The sequence below is a fragment of the Bubalus kerabau genome, chromosome 1 (assembly GCF_029407905.1).
Source record: "Bubalus kerabau isolate K-KA32 ecotype Philippines breed swamp buffalo chromosome 1, PCC_UOA_SB_1v2, whole genome shotgun sequence".
Taxonomy (NCBI): Eukaryota; Metazoa; Chordata; class Mammalia; order Artiodactyla; family Bovidae; genus Bubalus; species Bubalus kerabau.
This window is the reverse complement of record NC_073624.1, coordinates 180,283,376-180,299,550: the sequence shown is the minus strand read 5'-3', so window position 1 is coordinate 180,299,550 and position 16,175 is coordinate 180,283,376. Positions and strand designations below refer to the sequence as shown.

At 49.7% G+C, this 16,175-nt stretch overlaps 1 protein-coding gene, 1 long non-coding RNA gene and 1 other non-coding gene across 3 annotated transcripts; 1 reads left to right on the top strand and 2 right to left on the bottom strand.

Annotated features, from left to right (window-relative positions):
• Positions 1-2,038: 2,038 nt before the first annotated feature.
• Positions 2,039-14,503, bottom strand: ASF1B (anti-silencing function 1B histone chaperone). The gene is made up of 4 exons (XM_055542992.1): positions 14,243-14,503; positions 7,268-7,383; positions 4,526-4,702; positions 2,039-3,263 (listed from the first exon to the last, which is right to left on the bottom strand). Exons 1-4 carry the CDS (start codon positions 14,349-14,351, stop codon positions 3,057-3,059), a joined length of 609 nt encoding a protein of 202 aa, XP_055398967.1. The 5' UTR covers positions 14,352-14,503; the 3' UTR covers positions 2,039-3,056.
• TRNAG-UCC (transfer RNA glycine (anticodon UCC)) lies at positions 4,242-4,314 on the bottom strand. Its single transcript has one exon. It is a non-coding gene; the product is annotated as a tRNA-Gly (tRNA).
• Positions 14,504-14,579: 76 nt separating the features above from the next.
• On the top strand, positions 14,580-15,883 carry LOC129624766 (uncharacterized). Its single transcript, XR_008701162.1, has 2 exons — positions 14,580-15,104; positions 15,458-15,883. It is a non-coding gene; the product is annotated as an uncharacterized LOC129624766 (long non-coding RNA).
• Positions 15,884-16,175: the final 292 nt, after the last annotated feature.

The following is a 16,175-nucleotide window of genomic DNA, read 5'->3' as shown; positions in this document are numbered from 1 at the left end:
CTGTTCATGGGATTATCCAGGTAAGAATACTGGAGTGGGTTGCCATTTCTTCTGCTAGGGGAATCTTCTCAACCCAGGGATTGAACCTGCGTCTTTTGTGTGTCCTCCAAAGGCAGGCAGATCCTTTACTACCTGGAAAGCCCCTCTTCCTTCAGATCAGATCAGATCAGATCAGTCGCTCAGTCGTGTCCGACTCTCTGCGACCCCATGAATCGCAGCACACCAGGCCTCCCTGTCCATCACCAACTCCTGGAGTTCACTGAGACTCACGTTCATCGAGTCAGTGATGCCATCCAGCCATCTCATCCTCTGTCGTCCCCTTCTCCTCCTGCCCCCAATCCCTCCCAGCATCAGTCTTTTCCAATGAGTCAACTCTTCGCATGAGGTGGCCAAAGTACTGGAGTTTCAGCTTTAGCATCATTCCTTCCAAAGAAATCCCAGGGCTGATCTCCTTCAGAATGGACTGGTTGGATCTCCTTGCAGTCCAAGGGACTCTCAAGAGTCTTCTCCAACAGCACAGTTCAAAAGCATCAATTCTTCAGCTCTCAGCCTTCTTCACAGTCCAACTCTCACATCCATACATGACCACAGGAAAAACCATAGCCTTGACTAGACGAACCTTTGTTGGCAAAGTAATGTCTCTGCTTTTGAATATGCTATCTAGGTTGGTCATAATACAGACAGTGTGAGGACGGTGTTTCCCACCGTCACGTTTGTGACATTCGGGTTTGGCTCAGTCTATGCTGGGCTGGGGGTGGGGCGCTGCCTTGTACATTGTAGTGTTCAGCAGTATCCGCACCCCCATGCCAGTAGAGCCTCATTTTCCTCTGCTAGTGGAAACACCATTTAGCTGCTGTGACAGCTAAAACCATCTCTGCCATCCTGAGTCGCTTCAGTCGTGTCCAACTCTGTGCAACCCCATCGACTGGAGCCCTTCAGGCTCTTCTGTCCATGGGATCCTCCAGGCAAGAATATTGGAGTGGGTTGCCATCTCCTTCTCCACGGGATCTTCCAAAGGGAGAGACTGAACCCTCATCTCTTAAGTCTCCTGCATCGGCAGGCGGGTTCTTTTACCACTAGTGCCACCTGCCACCAAAATCATCTCTAGACATTGTTAAATGTGCCCTGGTTGGGGGCAAAACTGCTGCCCAGCTGAAACCACTGAGGTAGAGGAAAGGCCAAACAGGAGGTGATGCCAGGGGCAGGGGACTGGATGAGCTAGCCACCCCCTCAGCTTGAGGCTGACTGGTCTAAGGTCTACAAGCCAAATGGCTGCTCTGAGCCTGGACTGGTATGACCTGTACACTCCACCCAGCAGCCATCTAGACCCATGTTCCTAAGTCCACCATAGTTTCAGGGAGAGAAGTCTGGGTTTTCCTGTGAATTATGGGGAAATGGCTCACTACTTCACCTGGGGATGTGGAGTTACAAAATTTAAGTAAAATTTAATACAAGTATTGATATGTGGGTCCTCAGAGAGCAACGATAATTTCTTCTGGTGGGTCAAGGTCATGACAAGTCTGAAAAATCACTGGTTATGCTCTATCTCGGAGAAGGCAATGGCACCCCACTCCAGTACTCTTGCCTGGAAAATCCCATGGGCAGAGGAGCCTGGTAGGTTGCAGTCCATGGGGTCGTCAAGAGTCGGACACGACTGAGCAACTCCACTTTCACTTTTCACGTTCACGCATTGGAGAAGGAAATGGCAACCCACTCCAGAGTTCTTGCCTGGAGAATCCCAGGGACGGGGGAGCCTGGTTGGCTGCCGTCTTTGGGGTTGCACAGAGTCGGACACGACTGAAGCAACTTAGCATGCTCTATCTACAGAACAGCTGAGTTGCTTAAGTTTTGACAAAAGAATCTTCCTGGACCTCAGTCTGGAATACAACTATGACAAGACAATAAAAAGAAGCGAGTAAGGGAGAAAGGGGCAGTCAACCTACTGTTGAGGCAAGAGGCCCCCCCCCCCCGGCGCCCCGCCTCCATCATGGGGAGAGACAAAACCGCCTCAGCCTAGTGGAGACAAAAGCAGAAAGAGTCTAGATGAAGTGCTTTTTATTTTCAGACCAACCAAACATTTAATATAAAAACCCTTTAATACACAAACTGCAATCACAACAGCATCCACGTAGCAGCGAGGGAACAGGGGTGAGGGTGAGGAGTATGGCAGGGGAAGGAAGGTTTTCAGGGTCTCTACTGTTTCCCTGGTCTGCACTGTGGCCTGAGAACATGAGGTCGTGGCAGAGTGCAGATCAAGGCAGCCAGAAGCAGAGGGGTCCTGACACCAATATTGAGACAGACTGAGAACAGCAGACCCCTCCAACATGCCACTGTCTCCAAGGGGCAGCCTCCAGGGAAAGCCCGATTCAGATGGGAGGCAAGAGGAAGGTGGCTGTGACCCAAAGGAGAGTCAACCATCTTACCTCAGCATCGTGCTGGTCACCTTTTTGGGAACAGAGTTTTCCAGAGGGCTGTTGAATTGAAAAGTCTTAAAAAAATCATCCTTGCAAAAGGACAGAAATTGTGTCCGAGTCTATCTTCTACCAAGACTCCTGGCCTGGGACTCCAGGCAGCTGGGTGGCTCTGCTCAGATGGTTGCGAAGGGAAATGAATGGCAGAGCCTTTGGCCCAACAGGGTCAGAGCCTTGCCAGGCACTGACCAAGAAAGCCTCAAGGCAGGCCAGGAAGGTCTGTTGCAAAAGTTGTGGGTCAGTGGCACTCCTGGGATGACGGTGGCACAATGGCCCGCAGGTGGAGTATATAGTATGTGTAGAAGAGAGAAAGGACACAAGACAGAAAGAATTAAGAACTGAAGTACCAGGTTCTTTCAGGCCTGGGCAGTAGAGGGGAGATGACCCTCTGGGCCAGGGCTAGGAAAGACCAGAAGCCCCTTCCTTCCTGGGGGCCGAGTTTGGCCTGGATATAGCTGATGGCCCCAAAGTCCTCCACGTGGCCTTCCCGACATTCTCCGGGAGGCCTGGCTGCCCCTTCCAGATGTGCCAGGAGAGACTGGCCGTGGTCCCAGCTGGGCCCAAATAGGGCCTGGAGTCCCACAGTTAAATGCAGTCCATGGAGTTCTCAGGGAGGAGGCCCGGGATGCAGCTGGGGAGACCCAAGCCCTTGATGGGGGTGCAGCCGAGGGAGAGACCGCAGCCCAGGGTGGAGTCCTGGTTCTCTATGGCCTCCAGCCTGTCCATGTTGTTGTCCCAGTTGATGTGGAAGCGGGTTACCCGGGGGTTTGAGGCCAAGATGTTCCGCTGGAGCTGGGGCAGGAAAAGCAACACCAACCCTCGTTAGCATGCCCTCGTGTTCCTCCCACAGAACAGTGCACTCTCAAACCCCCTCCCGAAGCCCAGGAAGAGCCGACTTTGCTTATTCCATTACCATCAACATGTGTACAACTTCAGGGAAGGCCTGTGTGCCATGACTTAGGGCTGGGGCCTATCTAATCTTAATTTTATCATTATTATTTTTTTCTTAATATATATATATTATTGAAGTATAGTTGACTTACAATGTTTCAGGTGCACAGCAAGATGATTGTTACACACATATTAGTTTTCAGATTATTTTCTATTATAGGTTATTGTAAGATATTGATTCTAATTCCCTGTGTTATATATTCAGTAAACTTTTGTTTGTAGCATATCTATTTTTTTTTTATTTTATTTTTAAACTTTACATAACTGTATGCATATCTATTTTTTTTTAATTGGAAATCTAGTATCCTATTCATACTAAGTCAAACAGGTGGAATCAAAATGTCATAAATTTTTTAGTTAGGCAAAAATTCATAAGTTTTCTAAAATATACACATTACATATATTATATGGAGAAGGCAATGGCACCCCACTCCAGTACTCTTGCCTGGAAAATCCCATGGGCGGAGGAGCCCAGTAGGCTGCAGTCCGTAGGGTGGCAAAGAGTTGGACACGACTGAGTGATCTGACTTTCACTTTTCACTTTCATGCACTGGGGAAGGAAATGGCAACCCACTCCAGTGTTCTTGCCTGGAGAATCCCAGGGACAGGGGAGCCTGTTGGGCTGCCGTCTATGGGGTCGCACAGAGTCAGACATGACTGAAGTGACTTAGCAGCAGTAACAGCATATATTATATACAAAAAAAGCTTTTGTGTGTGTATATATACACAAAAGCTTTTCTACTACATTTGATAATGGCTTGAGAAAGAATACATTATTGTTTTTATTTTGGCCATACTGCATGGCATGCAGGATCTTAGCTCCCCAACTAGGGATCAAACCCATGGCCCCTGCATTGGAAGTGCAGAGTCTTAACCACTGGACCATCAGGGAAGTCCTGGGGCCTATCTAATCTTGATTCTGTGAGGCAAAGTTCTGAGAAACAAAGACCTTTCTCTCTCTTATTCCAGCCCGGTGCTGTGAGAGCTGAGCACCACTTGAAAACCTTAATAAATGACTTTGGCTCTTAATTCCGGGGACTCAGCTACCCCCAGGGGCAAAGGAGCCAGCCTGTCTGAAGCAGAAGTGTGGAGAAGAGCCCCACCTGAGAGAAGTCTGGTTTCAGGGGCGGGTTCTCGCGCAGCTCGGGGCTGAGGTACTCATTGTTGACATAGTAGCCGACTCGGATGAACTCCTGTCCATGGTAGGTGCAAGTGATGAGGACCACGGTCACTCCCACGGCATCGGTCTCCGGGATGAGGGATGGGTTGGGGGCATCCGCCTGGGGAAACACATGCTGGGCTTGAGTACTGACAGTCTCATCTTACCCGGTAATATGATTCTCAGGCAATGTGTATTTACAGATTCAAAAGGGTGGTCCCTGCTCTGAGGAGTTTTCAGTTGAGGGAGGAAGACAGAATCCATCATACCCATGCCCGCAAAGCGCCGAATGGGGCAGATGCCACCAAGGAGACGTACATGGCACCGAGGAGGAACGTAATAAGCAAGAGGGTGGTTGTTGTTTAGGTGCTTAGTTGTGTCCGACTCTTCTGCGCCCCCCTGGACTGTTAGCCCACCTGGCTCCTCTGTCCATGGGATTTCCCAGGCAAGAATGCTGGAGTGGGATGCTGTTTCCTTCTCCAGGGGATCTTCCCAACCCAGGGATCAAACTCGCATCTCCTGTATTGGTAAAGGGATTCTTTACCACTGAGACACCTGAGAAGCAAGGTGGAGCGGGATCAAATGAGGCTGAAGAGGTGAGTTAAAGGCTTGGGAAAGGCTGAAGATGTTTAGCCGGAGACAGGTGTGGCATTGCTCATCCCATCTGAAAATTCGACTCCGGAGGTCAGTGCAGCTGCAATAGGAGAAGAGCTAAGTGGGAGTCGGGAGACCAGGCAGGGGCTACAGAAGTCATCCTGGAGACAGGGCAGTGGCTTAGAACAGGCCTTAGAGAAGGACAGAAGTGGACAGATTTCGGGGGTGTTGCTAAGGACAGGACCACTATACAACTGGTGCAAAAGGAGACTAACACATCAAACCATGGGGCCTCGGGTTCAAAAATTAGTTACGTTTCAGCCAGTGATGGCAGAACATTATAGCAAGTGTGGGGTCCTGTGTGGCTGTATGGGTTGCATGCCCCTGTTGTGGGGTAGAGTAGATGGGACTGGCCAGTGGATGGGGTAGAGGTGGGCAAGGAGTTCAGTGATTGGACGAGGTTGCTGAGATTGGGGCAGGAATAGCCAGGATTAGGTAAGCGAATGGATTTGAGCCCTGGCTTTTAAACTTTACTGTGTCTAAGAATGGAGAAGGCAATGGCACCCCACTCCAGTACTCTTGCCTGGAAAATCCCATGGGCAGAGGAGCCCAGTAGGCTGCAGTCCATGGGGTCTCGAAGAGTCGGACACAACTGAGCGACTTCACTTTCACTTTTCACTTTCATGCATTGGAGAAGGAAATGGCAACCCACTCCAGTGTTCTTGCCTGGAGAATCCCAGGGACGGGGGAGCCTGGTGGGCTGCCGTCTATGGGGTCGCACAGAGTTGGACACGACTGAAGTGACTTAGCAGCAGCAGTGTCTAAGAATCACAAGAAATCTCCATTTCTGACAACCCCTGTGATGCTGGATTGTTGTTTAGTTTCTAAGTTGTATCTGACTCTTTTGTGACCCCACGGACTGTAGCCCACCAGGCTGCTCTGTCCATTGGATTTCCCAGGCAGGATTACTGAGTGGGCTGCTGTTTCCTGCTCCAGGGGATCTTTCCCACCAGAGATTTTTCCCAGGGATCAAACCTGCGTCTCCTGCACTGCAGGTGGGTTCTTTACCCCTGAGCCACCGGGAAAGCCCGTGACGCTGGAGTGGAGCCACTTACAAGCTACACTGGATCCTCATTATTCACACATTGCATGTATTTGAAAATTCGACTATTTGCTCAAATTTATTTGCAACCCCCAAATCAACATTTGGGGGCTTTCACAGTCATTGAAGGACATGGACAGACAGAGCACAGGTGGGATCTGAGTAGCTCAGTGTGCATGTTCCTACTTGAGGCAGAACGAGGCAATCTCAGACTAAACGTGTCTTTTTTTTGCCATCTCTAGACCACAGTTTCTGCGCTTTTGTTGGTAATTTTGCTGTTTAAAAGGGCCCTAAACGTGGTGCTGAGTGAGGGCTGCCGTGTTCCTAAAAGCAAGAAGGGATGTACCTTATAGAGAAAACACATACGTTAGGTAAGGTCTGCTCAGGCATGAGTTATAGTCCTGTGGGCACTGTGAATAAATTGAAAATAAGGTGTCTCTAAACAGAAAAACACATAAAACAAGATTATGCATTGACCGGTTGACAAAAATGTTGACTTGCAGAAACTTAACACTGTATTTCCTCTAGGGCAGGGATTCCCAGCCTCCCGGATCTGATGCCTGATGGTATCTGAGGTGGAGCTGATAATAGAAATAAAGGGCGCAATAAATGTAACGTGCTTGAATCATCCTGAAACCATCCCCCCACCCCTCTGGGTCCGTGGAAAAGTCGTCTTCCCGGAAATCAGTGCCTGGTGCCAAAAAGGTTGGCGACAGCTGCTCCAGGGCAGTGGTTTGGGATTCATTAATTCAGTGTCCACAGCAACTTTCAGAACTCCCGTAACAAGAATCAGCTGTAAACTGGTGGCTCATGGTAACAGCTATGACGTAATAGAGATGGGAGATGTCTGAACTACCTTTGAGAGGTCAGACAGTGCTTGAGAGTGGAGCCAGGATCTGAACCTGAACTCGGACCAATGAACCATCTGTGTGCTTTTGGGTCAGAGAGGATGTTTGTAGGTGTCAGGGACCAAGGCCAAGTCTTTCTTACCTGGAAGACGAACATGTGTCTCCCTGCTGGGACAGGGCCAACCAGTACCGAGTCTAGGATTTGATCAAACTCCTCGCTCTCAGCTGAGCCAACGTAAATGATCTTCCACTCCAGGTCTGCAAGGATACGGGTGTTAGGAACAGAAATAATTTAACAGCAAGAAAGCTGGGAAAGGGCCTTCTCGTGGTAGTTTTGCATCGGTCCTTAATACATTGGTAGATTTTAATTCTCAAGGACATCTGACATCCACTGCAGGTAACCTGCCAAGGTCTGAATCCCCTTTCTGTCCTGTGACCTTGAGAAATTCTTTAACCTCGCCATGCCTCAATTTCTGCATCTGTAAAATGGGGAAAACCTGGGAGGGTTGCTGTGAATAATAAAATCTATTAAAATTTTTTTTAATTTTAATAAAGAACACCTGACATCCACTGGGCACCCAGGGCCAGGCACTGTGTCGCTGGTCACCAGAGCAGGCGTGAAGCTCTATTTCCAGTGGGGAAAGTTCTCCTGTGGGCCTAACTTGGCCAGGTGACCTTGACTCTGCACCTCCAGGGCAACTCAGGCCTCTCGGAGCTGAGGGTGAACTGTATGGCAGAGGCTGAATTAAGGGCCACGTGACGGAGGCTCGGAGACATGCTGAGGAGGGAAGAGCAGGGAGCTGGGACAGGAGGCAGCATCCTCTTTCACACACAGGGACTGGTGCCACCGAACTGAGTAGATCCCTCGACAACTAGGGCAGGGCGGCGGGTTGCAATCTGGTCGGAGAGCCAGCCGGCAGGAGGGGGAGATGAGGTCGCTAGGGGAGCTGGCCAGTCCCTGGGTCCTCCAGATCCAACACCAAGTCACACCTGCTCTCGGACCTTCGGGTGACAGCGACTCAGTCCACAAACGTGGCACCCTAAGGCCATCCTGAACCCCAACTCCCTGGCATCCTCTCCAGTTGGGAGACCCCCATTCCTGGCTCTCTTCTGGCCAGATAAAAGGAAAAGTGCTCCATGAGACCCCGCCTATCAAACACAGGAAATTCCCAGTGACTGAGAGCTCTGGCAGGAGGGCCAAGTATATCAGGGGCAAGGTCACGCTAGTACAGGGAAATCTGGCCGGAGACCTGAAACTTATTTTAGGTTCTTTGAAATTACACAACCTATGGGCTGCAGCAGCTGGGGGAGAAGTTTCCCAAGCTGTGATTTTCACAGGAAGCACACTGTCTTGTACATTGCCCTGCTCCTTGGTCTAGTGTCCCACAAGAGCACCCAACTTTGGTGCCTTTTTAAGAAAATATTTATTTATTTGGCTGTACCGGGTCTTAGTTGTGGCCTGTGAACTCTTTGTTGTGGCATGTGGGATCTAGTTCCCTGACCAGGGATCGAACCTGGGCCCCCTGCATTGGGAGCTCGGAGTCTTAGCCACTGGACCACCAGGGAAGTCCTTCTAAAATCACCTGGCCCTTCAGGCAGTATAGACATCACATGCCTCTAAGAGGGCTCATCCTAGGAAATGAATTGGAGTACATTTTGCCAAAGGAACATATGTCTTCCTGAGACAGTTCCTGACTGAAACGATACTGTTTCTGCTTTTAAAATGTACACAGGTGAATTAGAAACACCTGTTGTTTGAATTGACCTTTTACTCTGAGGCAGAGGGCAGTGAATGAGGGTAGGGCTGAGAATGGATAAGGTCACCCCCACATCTATAAACGGTGCTACTGGTAAAGAATCTGTCTGCCAGTGCAGGAGACCCAAGAGACTTGGGTCAGGAATATCCCCTGGAGAAGGAAATGACACCCCACCCCAGGATTCTTGCCTGAAAATTCCATGGACAGAGAAGCCTGGAGGGCTACAGTCTGTGGGGCTGCAAAGAGTCGGACATGACTGAGCAATTGAGCACATGTCTACAAGGGCCTGAGAAGTCTCCCCCTGACTGTCTGAAGTGTTTGTGAGGAGCGGGGGGAATGGCCTCTCATAATCCTTAGACCCCTGTTCCTTATTAATCTTAGCATGTCCTAAATCTAATTAAAACCTGTGGCAGTTTCTTTTTTTAACTTTTATTTTATTTTTGGCTTTGCCACACAGTACATGGGATCTTAGTTCCCCAACCAAGGATTGAACCCTGAGCCCCCCGCATTGGAAGCTTGGCATCTTAGCCACTGGACCACCAGGGAAGTCCCAGAGCACCCAACTTCGGAAGCACAGCAATGCCGGGCCACCACTATGGAGGTCTGAAACCTGAGCTCCACGCCCTTCCTCGATACACTGGTTTCCTGTCCCTTCACAGCTGACACCCGGCCTTCTACTTAGGGACCCTAGCAGGTCTACAGGATGTGGGTGGCCATTGGACTGAACTGGGCTTCAGTCAAACCCCATTCTCTTATTTGCAGGAAGGAGTTAAGCTTACTGATTTATTTTTGATACAAGTAGTGACACAACCGGAAATAACATGTTTTTGGATGAACAGAAAACAAGCTAGCCTTGTTCTCACCTTTCTGACACAGTTCTCTCATTTGGTATCTTTCCTTCTGGCTGCCTTCCCCATCATCAGTGGAGTCACATACGTGTTGCATATGTGCTCAGTGGCTAAGCTGTGTCCGACTCTTGTGACCCCATGGACTGTGGCCCTCCAGGCTCCTCTGTCCGTGGAATTCTCCAGGCAAGAATATTGGAGTGGGTTGTCATTTCCTCTTCCAGGAGATCTTCCCAACCAAGGATCAAACCCAAGTCTCCTGCATTGGCAGGCAGATTCTTTACCACTGAGCCACCTGGGAAGCCTAACTAATGTGCTGAAGGTGGATACAAAAGGGAGATTTTAATACAATAGGACCTGGTGGATACGACACCACTCAGCTTTCAACATTGTTGGCAATGGAGTTCCCTGGTTGCCTAGTGGTTAGGATTCCCGTCTTCCACTGCTGTGGCCTGTTTGTCAGAGAACTGAGATCCCAAATTTGGCATGGAATGGCCAAAACCCAAAAACACCTGTCGGCAAAACCTAAACAAGCCTGTGTGGGTGCAGACTGGAAGAGAGAAACGCAGGTGGTCAGGTGAATGGGTTGAAGTGGTTCCCAGTAGCCAGGTCAGAAAGAAACCAGAGAATTAACCAAGGACGACAATACTCACTCAGGAATTAAGGAGCTGAGGGACTTCCCTGGTGGTCCAGTGGCTAAGACTCCGAGCTCCCAATGCAGCAGGCCCAGGTTCAATCCCTGGTTGGGGAATTAGATCCCACATGCTGCTAATAAGAGTTTGCATGTCACAACTGAAGAGATTCCGCATGCTGTGACTAAGACCCGGGGCAGTCAAATAAATAAATAAATATTAAAAAATAATAAGAGTTAAAGAGTTTATAAAATCATCTATGGAAGACAGAAGATGATAGAAACAAGGACCTACAAATTGGAATTGCCTCTTAAGCAGAGGCATCCTGAAGTGACTTCACTTTTTTGAATGAGATGTGGGACATCAGTCACAAACAGCACAAATCCATCCCTACTGAATATGAGCTAAGGTCGCACACGTGTAACGTATGCCTAGCCTAAGTAATTCCAAGGGTAAATGGATTCCATTGTTTTGTCTTTATGCCTTAACTTTATCATCTAACCACTGCACAAAATGCTCCTCCACTATGTATGAAAACAAAATCCAGACCAACGATATGATGAAAAACATAAAAAAATTATGGTAGTTTAACTTGCTGGAGAATCTGTTTCCTGCCCCCCAAAAAACACAACAGGATACCCTGGTGGCACAGTAGATAAGAATCCACCTGCAGTGCAGGAGACATGGGTTCCATCCCCGGTCCAGGATTATCCCAACAGGTCTCAGAGTAACTAACTCCATGCGCCGCAACTACTGAGCCCATGTGCCACAGCTACTGAAGTCTGCTCATCCCAGGGCCCAGGCTCCACAACAAGAGAAGCCTCCTGCAATGAGACACCCAAGCACCACAACGAAGAGCAGCTCCTGAGAAAGCCCAAGTGCAGCAATGAAGACCCATCGTAGCCAAACACACACACACACACACACACACACACAAACCGCCAATCAAAAAAAACCAAAACAACCCCAACCCCAACAACTTATCTAGTAGGCCTTTTTCTGTTTATCACTTTCCCTTTGTTCATAATACAGTTGAACCTTGGCCTGACCATAGCGTGTTAGGTGTGGGTCAGAAAATCTGGCTCTAAGGCTTGTTCAGGCAGTACCTCATGAATCTCTCCACTAAACTGGGGGAAAACACACCCAATATATTGAATATAGACCCAGGCCTTGGATGCATCTATTTCCACATGCTGCTGAGGAGGAGAGAGAGAGAGAGAGTAGAAGAGATTCAGAGCCCTTGAGAAATGGCTTAGACTGGGGGCTGGGTGTTCAGATCTTCAGTTGCCAGGTAATAAGGCTGACTGAGACTTTCTCCAGAATCTAAGAGACTTCTAAAGCCAGGCCTACTCCGTTTGTTTGGGAGGCAGGAGACAAATCCTCTCTGCTCTGTGGGAAGAGGCAGAAAGCAAGTTGACAGGTCAGAGTGAAGCACAGCCCTACAGGTACAACCAGAGAGTCTAGACTTCCAGTCCAGAGTTGGCTTTCCAACTAGAATTCTTCTGAGCAAAAGCTTTATTGTCTAGGTATAATCAATAATAGGACCCTGTTGCCCTCTTCTGTCCTGTTTATGTCCCACTTCTAAAATAGTGGGTGCATTCTTTTCCAGTATATAGCAAAGATAAAGAACCCTGGACTCAGAACTCAGAGACAAGACCTAGCGTTAATAATTTTACACACCAGCTGTGTGACCTTGGAAAAATCATTTTGTTTCCATTAAAAAAATAATGACCTTGGGGAAAGAAAAAACTGTCTTTAGGGATTTCCCTGGTGGTCCAGTGGTTAAGAATCCACCTGCCAAAGCAGGGACATGGGTTTGATCCCAGGTCTGGGAAGATCTTACATGCTGTGGAGCAACTACTCCCGAGCACTACAGCTCCTGAAGCCTGCTCACCTAGCGCCTGTGCCCCTCAACAAGAGAAGCCACCGCAGCAAGAAGTCCAATGCACCACAACTAAGAGTAGTCACTGCTCACCCCAACTAGAGAAAGCCTGAGCAAAGCACCGAAGATCCAGCTCAGCCAAAAATAAATAAATCTTAAATAAAATAGAACACAAATAAAAAACAATGACGAGCAGGTTGACTTTAGGCTCTCCTGATTCTATGAACAGATTAGTAAAGTAACAGGGCAGTGGCTTTGCAGGAATGAAAGTACTAGATAATGACCATGCAACCATTTTTAAATGCCAGGAGCTCAAACAGGCTGATTGAAACCCGATCTCCTGCCATCTGGGAACTATGAATCCCTTGAACTATTAGCTCCTTACATCTCCTGGCTTTAAAATTAAGTCTTATTCCACAAGGTCATTCTACACTTTATTTATTTATTTACACCCTGCCTTGTTCCAGAAAGGATTTAACTGGGCATATTCTATAGTTAGTCATAAGTAGAATGACTCCTTGATTTAAAAAGGAGAGAAAGCAGGGAGTGATCCAATGGCCCCACCCAAGCACACGGACATCAAAACTCTTCAATCCCATGCTAGTTGGAGAAGCCCATTTGCAGGCAAACGACCCACCGACCACTGAAAAGTGCTAGTTTAGCACACCCTGGCCTTCCAGATCTCTACCTCCTTAGAGGCTGCCTCTTCTCTTTTAACCACCAAGTGGAGAAGAGGTCTAATGGAAGTACTTGCTCCTGAAAGTGGTGCCAAGACTCACTGAACGACCTTAGCTTTTCTGGTTTTTATAGACCTTTAACTTGAAAGGTCTTTTACTCTCTGTCTCCTGCCTTCTCATCTGTGAGATGAGAGCCATGTCTGCCTTTTGTCACAGGGATGAATAAGCACATCTGTGAAAGCACATTGGAAAAGATGCACAAAAGGCTGTGACCTCCCAGACTGAAGCCAAACATCACCATGGCTCGGCCTGGCACACCCAACCCACACCGTGCAAGTCGAGGTCAGGCCATCAAAAGTGTTGCAAGCTTTGCTGCAGTGGGTCAGCAGGAATCCAGCAGGCCAATGGTAGGAACCAGCTAACGTGTGCCTGGCCATGCCACTCCTCAGATCTGAGTGTGTTCATTGAAGCCCACAGTCAGGGAGGAGGAAGGAAGAGGAGCTGGGGAGACCAGATCATCCTCAAACACTGGAGCAGGAAGCCAGGTCATGCCTCTCTTGAGGAAGTAGAGGGTTGGGGCCAGACTAAGGAGGGAAGCCAGGTTCTAGGGTATGTGCTTTGAGATAGAAAACAAGCAGAAGGGGGGGTGGGGGTGGGGTTAAGTATCAGCAGGTAGGGGATATTATGGGGAGACAAATGGGGAGATAAAGATGTGTGAGGTCTTGCCAGAGGGGGAGGATCTTCACAGGGACAATGGGGGAGGAGGCTGCGGTTTTTATATGGGACATGGGAGGGGGCTAGAGCTTAGATCTCTAGCTCTAAGAGATCTTAGATCTCTTAAGCTTTCACAGGAAAAGAGTGAGGTAGAAGTGTCTCACCACAGGGGAGAGGGCATTGGTAGGGGAGAGGGGATTGGTGGGGGAGGCTGGGTGGCTGGAATGGTAGTCTGCCCATACAGAAATAGAAGATGGGGGGTTTCTTGCTACAAGGAAGATGGGGAGGCTGAGGGTCTCTGCAAGTTAAAGAACTGAGGCTGAGGTCTCTACACAGAAAACAGGTGCTCAGGAGGAACGGCCCAGGAGAAAGATGGGGATGAAGTGGTCTCCATTAAGGAAAAAGAGGAGTAACCATGGGGGTGGGGTGGGATGGGGGTAGTCTCCAAGGGGCGGGGTTGGGGCTGGTGGGCGGGCTTGGGTTCAAGGGAGATCGCGGTTGGGGGAGGGGGAGAGGGAGTGTTTTTGGCAGGGTTGGCCTCGGGGTTGTCTGCAAAGGGAGGTCGGGGTTAGCTCAGGGGAGTGGGGTCTCCACAAGGGCCCAATCTCACCGTCTGCCAGGGCCTCATTGCACTCAAAGCTGATCTCGAACCGGAAAGGGCTGTGGAAAGGGCTCGGATTCTCCAGCACCGCCACGTTCAATACTGACACTTTAGCCATCGCCTCGTAGGGTCGCGGCTGAGGCCAGAGCTGGGGCCGAGCCCGCGGCTGGGTCCCGTCGGGTCAGCGGAGAAGCTCTGCCCAAATCCGCTCCCGCCTCCTCCGACCGCGATCTGAAGTGCGTATCTAGTCCGCGCGCCTCCTTCAAATAGCCGGCTCTCACCCTACGGCCAATCACCGTCAACGCTCCACGACTGCGCGAGCGCTTCCTCAGCCAATCCTGGAGCGCCGGTCGGCGCGCGCCGAGACACCCGGGACCAATCCGTGGAGCTCCATCTTAGGGGATGAGCGAGGGAGGCGGGACCGTCTCTAGGCTTCTTTGGTGTCCGCAGGGAACCAATCCCCAGAGCCTCCGACTCGGATGTCCAGGGAGGGGTGGGCGGGGTCAGAGCGCCGGGCTCTTCTTGGCCAATCCCGAGGGTCCCCGCACCAGCGTGGTCCGCGATTAGCCTCGCCTTTCCGGGAGAGACTTCCAGCTGGGGGCCGCGCAGTCAACCGCCGAGTGGTGGCGCACAGCGCTCGCTTAAGCGGGAAGGAAGGGAGGTGCTGGACTTGCCATGATTGGCAGGCAGAAATGGGGCGGAGATAAGGCAGGTTTTCTGAGAGATGATTGGCTGACTTGGCTGCGGGGGCGGGAGAAGAGAAGACTCGGCCGGGGATTCGTGGAAGTAGAGCGGAAGTCGGCAGCTGACGCGGTTGAGCCCAGTGTCAAGAGAATGGAGCAGCGTTTGCGGCATCGGCGTCTGTCAGCAGGTGAGCGTTGCCGGAAGTTTCTCTAAGGGGCTCCTGGCCCCGCAGGCCCAGCAGCCTTGGGAGTCCGTTGTGAACGTTGTGAACGTTTAACTCACCCTTGAGCGGAGACGGTGCCGCGGTAACGCGGCGCTCTGGGGCCCGGGACCCGGTAGTCGGGCCTGGTTCGAATCAGGTTCTTACTTGAGAGCCTCTGGGGAGGTTTCAGGTGGACGGCGCTGAATGGGATTTCGAATCCGGCCTCTGCCACGCACCACCCGAGGCCTCATTTCCCTGCTCGTTGAACGGGGTCATGAAGATTTACTGGCCTGATTTATGACTACATAATACATCTAGAAATTTCTTTCCACTCCCAGGCGTAGGCGGGACCACCGTCGCCCCCTGTCTGGAAGACTCGAGGGGCCTCCGCACTCCCTCAGTCCGGCGGCAACAAATCTTATCTTACACTTTTCTATAGAAACCACGTTAAATATATATATATATTAAATTTAATGTACTATAGCCACAATATTTCAACATGTGGTCGGTATTAAAAAAAACACGAACCTGAGGTATGTTTTGTTACCTAGTACTAACGGTTTGAAAACCTGTGTGTTTTACACGTTACACCACATCTGTGCTCCGGACGCTAGGTTTTCACCGGAAATAGTTAAGGTTTCACAAAAATTTACAGTTGAAATGGAGATTCACATGCCCAAATGTTTCCCAACATAACGTTAAAATTTCCCATGAACTCAATCTCATGACGGTGATAAATTAAAATATTAATTGATGAAAGTTAAGCGACGTGGAATGTTCTGTTTCACAGTGGCACTAGCCACATTCAGGTGCTTGTCATCCCCTGTGCGTTCCGATATTGGATAGCCAATACCAACTTCAGCCAATCTAACCTTTTTTTTTTTTTCCATAAAATCTGACGTGACAGCCCCAACCTCTTTTCTGGTGCCTCCTTGTTATTTCAAGTCTTTCTCAGATGTCTTCTTCGGAAAATCCAAGAGCCCCCTGAACAACATTCAAATTCGTAGAACATAAGCCTGAACGGTATATTTCAAGCCACTGGCCTTTCTTATCGGA

Bases quoted from the DNA above. Each gene is read 5' to 3' on its own strand.
- ASF1B (XM_055542992.1), bottom strand. From the start codon at position 14,351: ATGGCTAAAGTGTCAGTATTGAACGTGGCGGTGCTGGAGAATCCGAGC. The intron at 4,703-7,267 runs GTAAGAAAGACT...GTGTTTCCCCAG, and splicing joins GACACATGTTCGTCTTCCAG to GCGGATGCCCCCAACCCATC. The intron at 3,264-4,525 runs GTGGGGCTCTTC...TTCCTGCCCCAG, and splicing joins TGAAACCAGACTTCTCTCAG to CTCCAGCGGAACATCTTGGC.